This window comes from Oncorhynchus kisutch, linkage group LG1 (genome assembly GCF_002021735.2).
Source record: "Oncorhynchus kisutch isolate 150728-3 linkage group LG1, Okis_V2, whole genome shotgun sequence".
Taxonomy (NCBI): Eukaryota; Metazoa; Chordata; class Actinopteri; order Salmoniformes; family Salmonidae; genus Oncorhynchus; species Oncorhynchus kisutch.
Window position 1 is genome coordinate 1872619 of NC_034174.2, and position 16561 is coordinate 1889179.

Genomic DNA, 16561 nt, shown 5'->3' on the forward strand with positions numbered 1-16561 from the left:
TTACACTTTTCTGGTTACTACATGATTCCATATGTGTTATTCATTGTTGTGAAGTCTTCACTATTATTCTACAATGTACATATATGAATGTCAACACATCTGAGCATATTTTGTATTTTGGGAACCTATCCTAACTCATGTTCTGTTATAATCTCCACCCGGCACAGCCAGAAGAGGACTGGCCACCCCACATAGCCTGGTTCCTCTCCACCCGGCACAGCCAGAAGACGACTGGCCACCCCTCATAGCCTGGTTCCTCTCCACCCGGCACAGCCAGAAGAGGATTGGCCACCCCTCATAGCCTGGTTCCTCTCCACCCGGCACAGCCAGAAGACGACTAGCCACCCCTCATAGCCTGGTTCCTCTTCTAAGTATATAATCTCCACCCGGCAGAGCCAGAAGAGGACTGGCCACCCCACATAGCCTGGTTCCTCTCTAGGTTTCTTCTTAGGTATTGGCCTTTCTAGGGAGTTTTTCCTAGCCACTGTGCTTCTACACCTGCATTGCTTGCTGTTTAGGGTTTTAGGCTGGGTTTCTGTACAGCACTTTGAGATATCAGCTGATGTACGAAGGGCTATAAAAATACATTTAATTTGATTTGATCTCTTGTCATGTCCCCACAATGTTACCACAATCTAATGGGAAAAATGGGAAAAAATGATGTTTGGTCAACATTCTTGCAACATCAAAGGATTGTTTTGTGCACCCTGGTACAAAACATTATCTGAATGTCAGCACAAGTGGACAGTTTCAGTTTGAGAACATATCTCTTGTCATGTCCCCACAATGTTCCCACAACTTAATGAAGCATTCTGGGAAACTAAAGAACAGACAAAATGAACAGACAAAATGTGTTCTGAGAACATTCTTGTAACATCAGGTGAATATTTTGTTGCACACTAAAAGAAACACTGTAGACTGGACAATTTTGGAATTTTGGGAACATATATTTTATGATGTATCCACAACGTTCCCACAACCTAATGAAAACATTCTGGGAACCTTTAAACACAGATTAACAGATTCAAATCATTACAGGAATGTTCTTGGAACATCGGGCACATGTTTAATATAAACATATTAACGTTTGGGTATTGTTCTGTGATGGCTGGTACAGATGTTGTGCACAACATTATAGTGACTGTCAGGAGAACATTCCAAGGATATTTATTAATCTAAAACATTTTTGATGAATTACAATGATTTCTATCAAAAACATTCCTTTGGGATGTTATCATCCTAACGTTAGATTTAAAAAAAAACTTACTAGAACTTCATTGGAATCTAATGTTCTGGGAATGTTCCCGGGTTTACTGGGATCCTTTTCATCATTCTCACGATTCCAATCCTTTGACACTTCTAAGTACCTTGGCATCATACTTGATTCCAACCTCTCTTTTAAAAAGCATGTGAAAAAGGTAATTCAAATAACCAAATTCAACCTAGCTAATTTCCGATTTATACGAAATTGTTTGACTACAGAGGTAGCAAAACTGTACTTCAAATCTATGATACTCCCCCACTTAACATACTGCTTGACTAGTTGGGCACAAGCTTGCTGTACAACATTAAAACCTATTCAGTCTGTCTACAAACAGGCTCTCAAAGTGCTTGATAGGAAGCCCAATAGCCATCATCACTGTCACATCCTTAGAAAGCATGAGCTCTTGAGTTGGGAAAATCTTGTGCAATACACCGACGCATGTCTTGTATTCAAGATCCTCAATGGCCTGGCTCCCCCTCCACTCAATATTTTTGTTAAACAGAAAACCCAGACATATGGCAGCAGATCCACAAGGTCTGCCATGAGAGGTGACTGTATAGTTCCCCTAAGGAAAAGCACCTTTAGTAAATCTGCATTCTCTGTGAGAGCTTCCCATGTCTGGAATACACTGCCATCAGACACACATAACTGCACCACATATCACACTTTCACAAAATGCTTGAAGACATGGCTAAAGGTCAATCAGATTTGTGAACATGGTCCCTAGCTGTGTGTTGCCACTCTCCATGTTGTCTGTTGTCTGTAGCTTGTGAGGTGTGGAAACACTTTGTTGCTTTTATGAATTTTGTCTTGCTGCTTTTTGTTTTATGCTGCTCTGTCTGTATGCTACGTCTTGCTTGTCCTATGTTGCTCTGTCTGTATGCTACGTCTTGCTTGTCCTATGTTGCTCTGTCTGTATGCTATGTCTTGCTTGTCATATGTTGCTATGTCTGTATGCTATGTCTTGCTTGTTCTATGTTGCTATTGTCTATATTGTAATTGTTTTTAATAACCTGCCCAGGGACTGCGGTTGAAAATTAGCCGGTTGGCTAAAACCGGCACTTTTACTGAAATGTTGATTAATGTGCACTGTCCCTGTAAAAATAAAAATAAACTCAAACTCAAACTCAATTGGTCAGAGATAAAATATAAAACAAAAGGCAGAAAATGTGTCACCTTGACAGAGTAGGCCAGGGAGATGGTGACGGCCAGGGGCAGCCCCTCGGGTACAGCCACCACCAGCACGGTGACACCGATGATGAAGAACTTGACAAAGTACTGGACGTAGATGGGGGTACACTCCGTCAGCCACGGCCTCTTCTGCAGGACAAAGTTGTCCACAGCAAAGTACAGCACCAGGATGATCACTGTGATGGCTGACATCACCAGACCTGGATGGACAAGGAGAAAGTTAATCTACTCCATTCTACTCTACTCTTCTTAGTTACATTCTATTCTGTTCTACTCTACTATATTATATTCTACTTTATTATATTCTACTGTACTGTACTGTGCTCTATTCTACTTTAAACTACAGTACTCTATTCTACTGTATTCTACTCTACTTTATTCTATTCTACAGTACTCTACTCTACTTTATTCTATTCTACTGTATTCTACTCTATTGTATTCTGATATTGTATTTTGATTAGATTCATTAGGATCCCCATTAGCCAACGACAATGACGGCAGCTAGTTTTACTGGGGGTCTGACACATAACCAAAATACATTAGAGACTAAATACTTTACAATTTACAATCTATTAAAAACAGTAACATGTAATGGGTGTATGTGTGTGCATCTATCAGTTACACGTGTCAGTACATACACATAACCAGTAGGTCACATGGGGGAGAGGCGCTGTGCCGTGAGGCGTTGTTTTATTTGTTTTTTTAAAACCATGTTTGAAACCTGTTCACTTGCACTATACGAGATGGAAGGGAGGTCCAGGCCCTATATCAGATGGAAGGGAGGTCCAGGCACTATACGAGATGGAAGGGAGGTCCAGGCCCTATATCAGATGGAAGGGAGGTCCAGGCACTATACGAGATGGAAGGGAGGTCCAGGCCCTATATCAGATGGAAGGGAGGTCCAGGCACTATACGAGATGGAAGGGAGGTCCAGGCCCTATATCAGATGGAAGGGAGGTCCAGGCCATATATGAGATGGAAGGGAGGTCCAGGCACTATACGAGATGGAAGGGAGGTCCAGGCCCTATATCAGATGGAAGGGAGGTCCAGGCACTATACGAGATGGAAGGGAGGTCCAGGCCCTATATCAGATGGAAGGGAGGTCCAGGCACTATACGAGATGGAAGGGAGGTCCAGGCACTATACGAGATGGAAGGGAGGTCCAGGCACTATACGAGATGGAAGGGAGGTCCAGGCCCTATATCAGATGGAAGGGAGGTCCAGGCCCTATACGAGATGGAAGGGAGGTCCAGGCCCTATATCAGATGGAAGGGAGGTCCAGGCACTATACGAGATGGAAGGGAGGTCCAGGCCCTATATCAGATGGAAGGGAGGTCCAGGCACTATACGAGATGGAAGGGAGGTCCAGGCCCTATATCAGATGGAAGGGAGGTCCAGGCACTATACGAGATGGAAGGGAGGTCCAGGCCCTATATCAGATGGAAGGGAGGTCCAGGCACTATACGAGATGGAAGGGAGGTCCAGGCCCTATATCAGATGGAAGGGAGGTCCAGGCACTATACGAGATGGAAGGGAGGTCCAGGCCCTATATCAGATGGAAAGGAGGTCCAGGCCCTATATGAGATGGAAGGGAGGTCCAGGCCCTATATCAGATGGAAGGGAGGTCCAGGCCCTATATGAGATGGAAGGGAGGTCCAGGCCCTATACGAGATGGAAGGGAGGTCCAGGCACTATACGAGATGGAAGGGAGGTCCAGGCACTATACGAGATGGAAGGGAGGTCCAGGCCCTATATGAGATGGAAGGGAGGTCCAGGCCCTATACGAGATGGAATGGAGGTCCAGGCACTATACGAGATGGAAGGGAGGTCCAGGCACTATACGAGATGGAAGGGAGGTCCAGGCCCTATATCAGATGGAAGGGAGGTCCAGGCCCTATATCAGATGGGAGGGAGGTCCAGGCCCTATATGAGATGGAAGGGAGGTCCAGGCCCTATATGAGATGGGAGGGAGGTCCAGGCCCTATATCAGATGGAAGGGAGGTCCAGGCCCTATATCAGATGGAAGGGAGGTCCAGGCCCTATATCAGATGGAAGGGAGGTCCAGGCCCTATATCAGATGGAAGGGAGGTCCAGGCCCTATATGAGATGGAAGGGAGGTCCAGGCCCTATATCAGATGGAAGGGAGGTCCAGGCCCTATATGAGATGGAAGGGAGGTCCAGGCACTATACGAGATGGAAGGGAGGTCCAGGCCCTATATCAGATGGAAGGGAGGTCCAGGCCCTATATCAGATGGAAGGGAGGTCCAGGCCATATATGAGATGGAAGGGAGGTCCAGGCCCTATATGAGATGGGAGGGAGGTCCAGGCCCTATATCAGATGGAAGGGAGGTCCAGGCCCTATATCAGATGGAAGGGAGGTCCAGGCCCTATATCAGATGGAAGGGAGGTCCAGGCCCTATATGAGATGGAAGGGAGGTCCAGGCCCTATATCATATGGAAGGGAGGTCCAGGCCCTATATGAGATGGAAGGGAGGTCCAGGCACTATACGAGATGGAAGGGAGGTCCAGGCCCTATATCAGATGGAAGGGAGGTCCAGGCCCTATATCAGATGGAAGGGAGGTCCAGGCCCTATATCAGATGGAAGGGAGGTCCAGGCCCTATATGAGATGGAAGGGAGGTCCAGGCCCTATATGAGATGGAAGGGAGGTCCAGGCCCTATATGAGATGGAAGGGAGGACCAGGCCCTATATGAGATGGAAGGGAGGTCCAGGCCCTATACGAGATGGAAGGGAGGTCCAGGCCCTATATGAGATGGGAGGTCCAGGCACTCATGGTTCTGTATAATACTGTTTCCTTGAATTTCTTCTGGAACAGGGGCTGTGAAAAGAGCCCTGGTGGCATGTCTGGTGGGATAAGTGTGTGTGTCAGCGCTGTGTGTAAGTTGACTACTCTACTGTGCTCTACTCTACTCTACTGTGCTTTACTGTGCTCTACTCTACTCTACTGTGCTCTACTCTACTGTGCTCTACTGTGCTCTACTCTACTATACTCTACTGTGCTCTACTCTACTGTGCTCTACTGTGCTCTACTCTCCTATACTCTACTGTGCTCTACTCTACTATACTCTACTCTACTGTGCTCTACTCTACTCTACTCTACTGTGCTCTACTGTACTTTACGCTACTCTACCGTACGATACTCTACTTTGATGTAATCTGCTCTACCCCGCTGTGTTCTACTCTAATATCCCGTCCTTTACTCTACTCTTCTGTACTCTACTCTACTCTACTCTACTGTACTGTATACTACTCTACTCTACTGTGCTCTGCTTTGATGTGCTCTACTCTACTGTGCTCTGCTTTGATGTGCTCTACTCTATTCTACTCTACTTTGATGTGCTCTACTCTACTCCACTCAACTCTACTCTACTTTGATGTGCTCTACTCTACTCCACTCCACTCTACTCTACTCTATGCTACTCTACTCTACTCTACCCCACTCTACTCTGATGTGCTCTACTCTACTCCACTCTACTCTACTCTACTCTATGCTACTCTACTCTACTTTGATGTGCTCTACTCTACTCCACTCCACTCTACTCTACTCTACTCTACTCTACTCTACTCTACTCTACTCTACTCTACTCTACTCTACTCTACCCCACTCTACTCTACTCTGATGTGCTCTACTCTACTCCACTCTACTCTACTCTACTCTACTTTGATGTGCTCTACTCTACTCCACTCCACTCTACTCTACTCTATGCTACTCTACTCTACTCTACTCTACTTCACTCTACTCTACTTTGATGTACTCTACTCCACTCCACTCTACTCTACTCTACTCTATGCTACTCTACTCTACTCTACTCTACTCTACTCTACTCTACTCTGATGTGCTCTACTCCACTCCACTCCACTCTACTCTACTCTACTCTACTGTGCTCTGCTCTGCTTTGATGTGCTCTACTCTACTCTACTTTGATGTGCTCTACTCCACTCCACTCCACTCCACTCTACTCTACTCTACGCTACTCTGCTCTGCTCTGCTCTGCTCTACTCTACTCTACTCCACTCTACTCTACCCCACTCTACTCTACTTTGATGTGCTCTACTCCACTCTACTCTACTCTACTCTACTCTACTCCACTCTACTCTAGTACAGTGCTGTGATGGCTGACATTACCAGACCTGGAGAATGACAAGGACAAGATGTCAGCGGCTGTCCTTACTGTACATTACTTCTCTTTTACTTTTCTTTACTTGTAAATCAGATTAAAGATGCATGGCTTTTTTAAAACATGATATCTAATGTTTATTTGATGAGGGGCGGCATGTAGCCTAGTGGTTAGAGGCAGGTAGCCTAGTGGTTAGAGGCAGGTAGCCTAGTGGTTAGAGGCAGGTAGCCTAGTGGTTAGAGCGTTGGACTTGTAACCGAAAGGTTCCCGAGCTGACAAGGTAAAAAATCTGTTGTTCTGCCTCCTAGGCCGTCAGAATTTGTTCTTAACTGACTTGCCTTGTTAAATAAAGGTTAAATAAAAAAATAAACATTTAATTTCAGAACAATGACTCCTACATTTAATTCTGCCAGTGATATGATCTCCTTATTTCATCTCAGAATATCATTGTGATATGATCTACTGCCACATTGAGATAAATAATTGATCATATATTGAGTGGTCTGATCAATGTTTCAAAGCCTATTGATTATGGAGTATATCATATTGATTTATCTGCCATACCTGCTTTGCCAATCTGAACAGCCAGCTTGGTCAGTTTCCCCTGGAGGACAGACTTCTCCTTCTTGGAGATGTTTGCCTTCTTCTTCTCCTTCTCCTCCATCTCTCCTCCCTCGGCGCTCTTCAGAGGCTGCATCTCCATGGCGGCCGCTCCGTCCTGCTTCTTGACTGAAACAACCAGAGGAACACAAAGACAGTGGTTATTATGGGATCAGGGCCTAGCCTAGCCTTTTCGAGGCCGAAGCTAATTTTCTTTTCTTTTTTCGATTTTTTTTTGAGATAAGGGGCGGGGTAGAGATAAGGGGTAGAGATAAGGGGCGGGGTAGAGATAAGGGGCGGAGTAGAGATAAGGGGCGGGGTAGAGATAAGGGGCGGGGTAGAGATAAGGGGCGGGGTAGAGATAAGGGGCGGGGTAGAGATAAGGGGCGGAGTAGAGATAAGGGGTGGAGTAGAGATAAGGGGCGGAGTAGAGATAAGGGGCGGGGTAGAGATAAGGGGCGGGGTAGAGATAAGGGGCGGGGTAGAGATAAGGGGCGGGGTAGAGATAAGGGGCGGAGTAGAGATAAGGGGCGGGGTAGAGATAAGGGGCGGAGTAGAGATAAGGGGCGGAGTAGAGATAAGGGGCGGAAAGGAAATGTTTCAAATTTATAACACATTTAATTTATTTCATTTCCTGCAATTCTACAGATGTTGCCATGACTTATGCCATGTTAATATGATATCTGAATAAGACTGACTAACAAAATCAATGGGGGCCCCCTGGAGGTCAGGGCCACCTGGAGGTCAAGGCCCCCTGGAGGCCAAGGCCCCCTGGAGGTCAGGGCCACCTGAAGGTCAAGGTCCCTGGAGGTCAAGGCCCCCTGGAGGTCAAGGCCATGGCTAACATGGCTGACATGGTGACATGGTGACATGGCTGACATGGTGACATGGCTAACATGGCTGACATGGCTAATATGGCTAACATGGCTAACATGGCTGACATGGCTAACATGGCTAACATGGCTGACATGGCTGACATGGCTAACATGGCTGACATAGCTAACATGGCTAACATGGTGACATGGCTAACATGGCTAACATGGCTAACATGGCTGACATGGCTGACATGGTAACATGGCTAACATGGCTAACATGGCTGACATGGCTAACATGGCTAACATGGTAACATGGCTAACATGGCTAACATGGCTGACATGGCTGACATGGCTAACATGGCTGACATGGCTAATATGGCTGACATGGCTGACATGGCTGACATGGCTAACATGGCTGACATGGCTAATATGGCTGACATGGCTGACATGGCTGACATGGCTAACATGGCTGACATGGATAACATGGCTGACATGGCTGACATGGCTAACATGGCTAACATGGCTATCATGGCTGACATGGCTGACATGGCTGACATGGCTGACATGGCTAACATGGCTGATATGGCTGACATGGCTGACATGGCTGACATGGATAACATGGCTGACATGGCTAACATGGCTAACATGGCTAACATGGCTATCATGGCTGACATGGCTAACATGGCTGACATGGTTAACATGGCTAACATGGCTGACATGGTTAACATGGCTAACATGGCTGACATGGTTAACATGGCTATCATGGCTGACATGGCTGACATGGCTATCATGGATGACATGGCTAACATGGCTATCATGGCTGACATGGCTGACATGGCTAACATGGCTAACATGGCTAACATGGCTATCATGGCTGACATGGCTAACATGGCTAACATGGCTATCATGGCTGACATGGCTAATCGAGTGACTGTCAGTGACTGACATAACAATAGAGAAACTGCTGACGCAGAACCCAATGTTGAACTCACACCTTGTGTATTCTACAATTCCAACTCTCAATAGTAAGATGAGTATATATGTATACACATATATATGTATATACATACACTACATGGCCAAAAAACACACAGCAATGCAATCTCCATAGACAAACATTGGCAGTAGAATGGCCTTACTGAAGAGCTCAGTGATTTTAAACTTGGCAACGTCATAGGATGCCACCTTTCCATCAAGTCAGTTTTCCAACAAGCCTTTATACAACATGTCAAAATTGTCTGTCCTAGATTTAGTCCTATACGATATATTTAGTCCTATATGATAGATTTAGTCCTGTATGATATATTTAGTCCTATATGATAGATTTAGTCCTGTATGATATATTTAGTCCTATATTATATATTTAGTCATATATGATATATTTAGTCCTATATGATAGAATAGTCCTATATGATAGATTAGTCCTATATGATAGATTAGTCCTATATGATAGAATAGTCCTATATGAGAGAATAGTCCTATATGATAGAATAGTCCTATATGATAGAATAGTCCTATATGAGAGAATAGTCCTATATGAGAGAATAGTCCTATATGATAGATTAGTCCTATATGAGAGAATAGTCCTATATGAGAGAATAGTCCTATATGATAGATTTAGTCCTATATGAGAGAATAGTCCTATATGATAGATGTAGTTCTATATGATAGATTATGCATGTGACTATAGGCTATTGATGTTACTATAGGTACTAGCATGATGTGACTATAAGCTATAGATTTTCGAAAGTAACTAAATCAATCTTTCTCTCTGTTCCTCAGGCTACACAGCTGTTCTCTCATCAAGTGATCATATTTTCACCCATCAGACGCTGCATGACAGGTGATATTCCACACAAACTCTGTATACCATGGGCTCTCCTACCCTGTTCCTGCTACCCAGTATTCTGTATGCCATGGGCTCTCCTACCCTGTTCCTGTAGCTACCCAGTACTCTGTATGCCATGGGCTCTCCTACCCTGTTCCTGCTACCCAGTACTCTGTATGCCATGGGTCTCCTACCCTGTTCCTGCTACCCAGTACTCTGTATGCCATGGGCTCTCCTACCCTGTTCCTGCTACCCAGTACTCTGTATGCCATGGGCTCTCCTACCCTGTTCCTGTAGCTACCCAGTACTCTGTATGCCATGGGCTCTCCTACCCTGTTCCTGCTACCCAGTACTCTGTATGCCATGGGCTCTCCTACCCTGTTCCTGCTACCCAGTACTCTGTATGCCATGGGCTCTCCTACCCTGTTCCTGCTACCCAGTACTCTGAATGCCATGGGCTCTCCTACCCTGTTCCTGCTACCCAGTACTCTGAATGCCATGGGCTCTCCTACCCTGTTCCTGTAGCTACCCAGTACTCTGAATGCCATGGGCTCTCCAACCCTGTTCCTGCTACCCAGTACTCTGAATGCCATGGGCTCTCCTACCCTGTTCCTGCTACCCAGTACTCTGTATGCCGTGGGCTCTCCAACACTGCAGATACCCAGTACTCTGTATGTCATGGGCTCTCCTACCCTGTTCCTGCTACCCAGTACTCTGTATGCCATGGGCAGCTCCTACCCTGTTCCTGCAACTACCCAGTACTCTGTATGTCATGGGCTCTCCAACCCTGTTCCTACAGCTACCCAGTACTCTGTATGCCATGGGCTCTCCTACCCTGTTCCTGTAGCTACCCAGTACACTGTATGTCATGGGCTCTCCTACCCTGTTCCTGCAGCTACCCAGTACACTGTATGTCATGGGCTCTCCTACCCTGTTCCTGCAGATATCCAGTACTCTGTATGTCATGGGCTCTCCTACCCTGTTTCTGCAGCTACCCAGTACTCTGTATGTCATGGGCTCTCCTACCCTGTTCCTGCAGATACCCAGTACTCTGTATGTCATGGGCTCTCATACCCTGTTCCTGCAGATACCCAGTACTCTGTATGTCATGGGCTCTCCTACCCTGTTTCTGCAGCTACCCAGTACTCTGTATGCCATGGGCTCTCCTACCCTGTTCCTGTAGCTACCCAGTACTCTGTATGTCATGGGCTCTCCAACACTGCAGATACGCAGTGCCTAATTTGGAAAAGTAAGTGAAATCTGTTCGGGGACCTCGTTATTAAAATGTTTTCAGCAACGACACATCTCGTCTGCGCTGCTCGATAAAATGAACACAAGAGGGAGAGATGGAAACGCATGAGACCTTCTGCTGAAGTTGTCACCCAATCCATTATGAAAAGAACTATCAAAATACAAATCCACTATGTTTAAGCTAACTGTAAGCTGCCAATCAATGAACCGACAGCATCCTCTAGATCTATAGGTTCTCTCCCAGACTCATGGATAGAAGGTTTGTAGCGTAGCAGAAGGTAACCAGTCCATCCAGTATGGGTCGTAATACAGTCCACACTGAGAGGTCATTACTAGTGTTGGGTCGTAATACAGTCCACACTCAGAGGTCATTACTAGTGTTGGATCGTAATACAGTCCACACTCAGAGGTCATTACTAGTGTTGGGTCGTAATACAGTCCACACTCAGAGGTCATTACTAGTGTTGGGTCGTAATACAGACCACACTCAGAGGTCATTACTAGTGTTGGGTCGTAATACAGTCCACACTGAGAGGTCATTACTAGTGTTGGATCGTAATACAGTCCACACTCAGAGGTCATTACTAGTGTTGGGTCGTAATACAGTCCACACTCAGAGGTCATTACTAGTGTTGGGTCGTAATACAGTCCACACTCAGAGGTCATTACTAGTGTTGGGTCGTAATACAGTCCACACTCAGAGGTCATTACTAGTGTTGGGTCGTAATACAGTCCACACTCAGAGGTCATTACTAGTGTTGGGTCGTAATACAGTCCACACTCAGAGGTCATTACTAGTGTTGGGTCGTAATACAGTCCACACTCAGAGGTCATTACTAGTGTTGGGTCGTAATACAGTCCACACTCAGAGGTCATTACTAGTGTTGGGTCGTAATACAGTCCACACTCAGAGGTCATTACTAGTGTTGGGTCGTAATACAGTCCACACTCAGAGGTCATTACTAGTGTTGGGTCGTAATACAGTCCACACTCAGAGGTCATTACTAGTGTTGGGTCGTAATACAGTCCACACTCAGAGGTCATTACTAGTGTTGGGTCGTAATACAGTCCACACTCAGAGGTCATTACTAGTGTTGGGTCGTAATACAGTCCACACTCAGAGGTCATTACTAGTGTTGGGTCGTAATACAGTCCACACTCAGAGGTCATTACTAGTGTTGGGTCGTAATACAGTCCACACTCAGAGGTCATTACTAGTGTTGGGTCGTAATACAGTCCACACTCAGAGGTCATTACTAGTGTTGGGTCGTAATACAGTCCACACTCAGAGGTCATTACTAGTGTTGGGTCGTAATACAGTCCACACTGAGAGGTCATTACTAGTGTTGGGTCGTAATACAGTCCACACTGAGAGGTCATTACTAGTGTTGGAACATAGGCTCGACCAATTATGTACCAAATACATTTTAAATCAGTTTTATGTTTAATATGTGCAATATGCAGTAGACAATGTATTGTAAAAAGGCATAATCGTAATTATATTTTATGAGGAGGGGGGGGGGGGGGGTTGGGGGCTTGGGCTAATAAAAGGCTATTAATATGCATCAGCTCTAAATATGCATATGTGTGTTTTTTTTTTTATTACCATCTTAGAAAGGGCTTTCCATTTCGTTGTGTTAGGCTTTCAAACAACATCTACCACGACCATGTTTCGCACTGTTTCAACCTTCTGTTGAACTTCAAAATGACCATAATTATAATGCTATACAGGAAATACCACACCTTAGACTGGTCCTGTGGCCTAATGCTACACAGGAAATACCACACCTTAGACTGGTCCTGTGGCCTAATGCTACACAGGAAATACCACACCTTAGACTGGTCCTGTGGCCTAATGCTATACAGGAAATACCACACCTTAGACTGGTCCTGTGGCCTAATGCTATACAGGAAATACCACACCTTAGACTGGTCCTGTGGCCTAATGCTATACAGGAAATACCACACCTTAGACTGGTCCTGTGGCCTAATGCTATACAGGAAATACCACACCTTAGACTGGTCCTGTGGCCTAATGCTACACAGGAAATACCACACCTTAGACTGGTCCTGTGGCCTAAATGCTATACAGGAAATACCACACCTTAGACTGGTTCTGTGGCCTAATGCTATACAGGAAATACCACACCTTAGACTGGTCCTGTGGCCTAATGCTACACAGGAAATACCACACCTTAGACTGGTCCTGTGGCCTAATGCTACACAGGAAACACCACAACTAAGGCTGGTCCATCCATTCAGGTGATACAGACCAGATTTAAAACCAACCTATTACACACCAGTGGTTTGCCCAACCAACAGTGACAGCTGTGGGATATTCTACAGTACATCTTCAACACATGGATATTTCTACTGTTTCTAACATCCCGCCACAACTGTCTGAAGCAGCGATCCTTCTTAGGAAAAACATGTAGCAGTTCCACATTTTAAAGCGAAGACGCACATTTCAAAAATGATCTAAGAATGAGGGTTGTTGCCCAGAAGTTGGGGGGGGGAGACTAAGACTGTTCTGATTAGGTTAAGAAACATACTCATTGTTGTGCGAGGTTAAAAGATATAGCTCACAACAGTCAATCCACATCTTTCCTACAGTCATTTATGGTTCGTTCCAACAATTCGGTGTAACTTGGTAAAAAAACATGTTTGATTTCTCCTCATTTTAACACGGTGTCTTAAAAAACATGTTCAAATTCTTTTTAAAAACAACATGTTTTTCCATCTCAGGAGGTTAAATAAAAAAATAATATGACAGTAAATTCTAATTAACGGAAAAGGGTTGGCTGTAACAGGGTTGGCTGTAACAGGGTTGACTGTAACAGGGTTGGCTGTAAAAAGGTTGGCTGTAACAGGGTTGACTGTAATCGGGTTGACTGTAACAGGGTTGGCTGTAACAGGGTTGGCTGTAACAGGGTTGACTGTAACAGGGTTGACTGTAACAGGGTTGACTGTAACAGGGTTGACTGTGACAGGGTTGACTGTAACAGGGTTGGCTGTAACAGGGTTGGCTGTAACAGGGTTGACTGTAACAGGGTTGGCTGTAAAAAGGTTGGCTGTAACAGGGTTGACTGTAACAGGGTTGGCTGTAACAGGGTTGGCTGTAACAGGGTTGGCTGTAAAAAGGTTGGCTGTAACAGGGTTGACTGTAACAGGGTTGGCTGTAACAGGGTTGACTGTGACAGGGTTGACTGTAACAGGGTTGCCTGTAAAAAGGTGGCTGTAACAGGGTTGACTGTAACACGGTTGACTGTAACAGGGTTGCCTGTAACAGGGTTGACTGTAACAGGGTTGGCTGTAACAGGGTTGACTGTAACAGGGTTGGCTGTAAAAAGGTTGGCTGTAACAGGGTTGACTGTAACAGGGTTGGCTGTAACAGGGTTGGCTGTAACAGGGTTGGCTGTAAAAAGGTTGGCTGTAACAGGGTTGACTGTAACAGGGTTGGCTGTAACAGGGTTGCCTGTAACAGGGTTGACTGTAACAGGGTTGACTGTGACAGGGTTGACTGGTACAGGGTTGACTGTAACAGGGTTGACTGTAACAGGGTTGACTGGTACAGGGTTGCCTGTAACAGGGTTGACTGTAACAGGGTTGCCTGTAACAGGGTTGACTGGTACAGGGTTGCCTGTAACAGGGTTGACTGGTACAGGGTTGACTGTAACAGGGTTAACTGTAACAGGGTTCACCTCCATATTTTGATAAATTCACCTCCGAAGGTGAAATGTGTACTTACATTCTGAAATCTTGCTCTGATTTATCATCCAAAGGGTCCCAGAGATAACATGAAGTGTCGTTTTATTAGATAAAATCCATTTTCATATCCTAAGAAGGTCCACATAGCACGCACGATCGATTTTGTATTTCCACTCATTCAATTTGCAAAGAAAGGAACCTGAGAAAATCTGACCCCCCAAAAAAACGAAAAAAGCATATCCTATAGGATGACCATATTTGGTCAGAAAGCAACGCCTTCATTGCACGCCGATGACGCGGGCGGTCTTCACTTGGACGACTCTAACTTTGTAAATTAAGCACCAATCGGGGTCAGATAAAGCTAGATAGATAGCCAATGAGCTGGGCTTTATGGGGAACCCTGAATCTGACTCAGAATGTAGCTACTAACCTTGTGCGACCGCATGCCTTTTCCTTTTAGACAAAAATTATAAGAATATTCAGTCATGAAGTTGTGAAAACTGGTTGTTTTGCAAATGTTGAACTTATTATATGTCTACTAATACTGGAAAAGATGAATCAAAGTCCAGGTATACAGATTTGACGATATTCTTGCAGAAATATGTCATGTGAATGCAACTGTCTCCTTCACGATTTGGTGACCTCACACTAAATGTCATCTAGTTCATACTGCTTATACTTCAAGTTATCCGTCTCAAACTTTGCACATGCTGCCATCTTGTGGACACCATCGGAATTACAACCAGAGTGACGGGACCTTTCTGTTGCGTTTCAAAATGGTGGTAGAAAAAAAAAAAAACGTTGTTGTTGTAAGAAACTGCATGTTTTTTCTTTGTATTATCTTCTACCAGATCTATTGTGTTATATTCTCCTACATTCCTTTCACATTCCCATCAACTTCAAAGTGTTTCCTTTCAAATGGTATCAATAATATACAGTGCCTTGCGAAAGTATTCGGCCCCCTTGAACTTTGCGACCTTTTGCCACATTTCAGGCTTCAAACATAAAGATATAAAACTGTATTTTTTTGTGAAGAATCAACAACAAGTGGGACACAATCATGAAGTGGAACGACATTTATTGGATATTTCAAACTTTTTTACAAAACAAAAACTGAAAAATTGGGCGTGCAAAATTATTCAGCCTCCTTAAGTTAATACTTTGTAGCGCCACCTTTTGCTGCTATTACAGCTGTAAGTCGCTTGGGGTATGTCTCTATCAGTTTTGCACATCGAGAGACTGACATTTTTTCCCATTCCTCCTTGCAAAACAGCTCGAGCTCAGTGAGGTTGGATGGAGAGCATTTGTGAACAGCAGTTTTCAGTTCTTTCCACAGATTCTCGATTGGATTCAGGTCTGGACTTTGACTTGGCCATTCTAACACCTGGATATGTTTATTTTTGAACCATTCCATTGTAGATTTTGCTTTATGTTTTGGATCATTGTCTTGTTGGAAGACAAATCTCTTTGGGTCTTTTGGGTCGCAAAGTTCAAGGGGGCCGAATACTTTCGCAAGGCACTGTACATATCCTTGCTTCAGGGCCTGAGCTACATGCAGTTAGATTTAGGTATGTCCTTTTAGGCGAACATTGAAAAAAAAGGGGGCGGATCCCTAAGAAGTTAAATCAGCCCGTGACAAGAGGAAGGAACACAATTGGAATGCATGCCGTTCTATCTATAGGTAACAGGATGCCGTGTAACGCTCTCTCTCTCTCGCGCTCTCTCATCGCTCTCCACTCTCTCTGCAGGTCTCTCTCTCTCTCTC

General features: G+C 44.9%; 1 protein-coding gene across 8 annotated transcripts in view; it reads right to left on the reverse strand.

The window, feature by feature from the left end:
- The window catches only part of LOC109881588 (plasma membrane calcium-transporting ATPase 2), a 247987-nt gene that overhangs the window by 76525 nt on the left and 154901 nt on the right, over positions 1 to 16561 (reverse strand). For all 8 annotated transcript variants that reach the window (XM_031828360.1, XM_031827317.1, XM_031830468.1 and 5 more), the window contains 2 exons: positions 7159 to 7323; positions 2441 to 2655 (listed from right to left, as the gene is read on the reverse strand). In XM_031828360.1, the coding sequence (XP_031684220.1) occupies positions 2441 to 2655; positions 7159 to 7323 (380 nt within the window). The remainder of the gene's footprint in view (positions 1 to 2440; positions 2656 to 7158; positions 7324 to 16561) is intronic.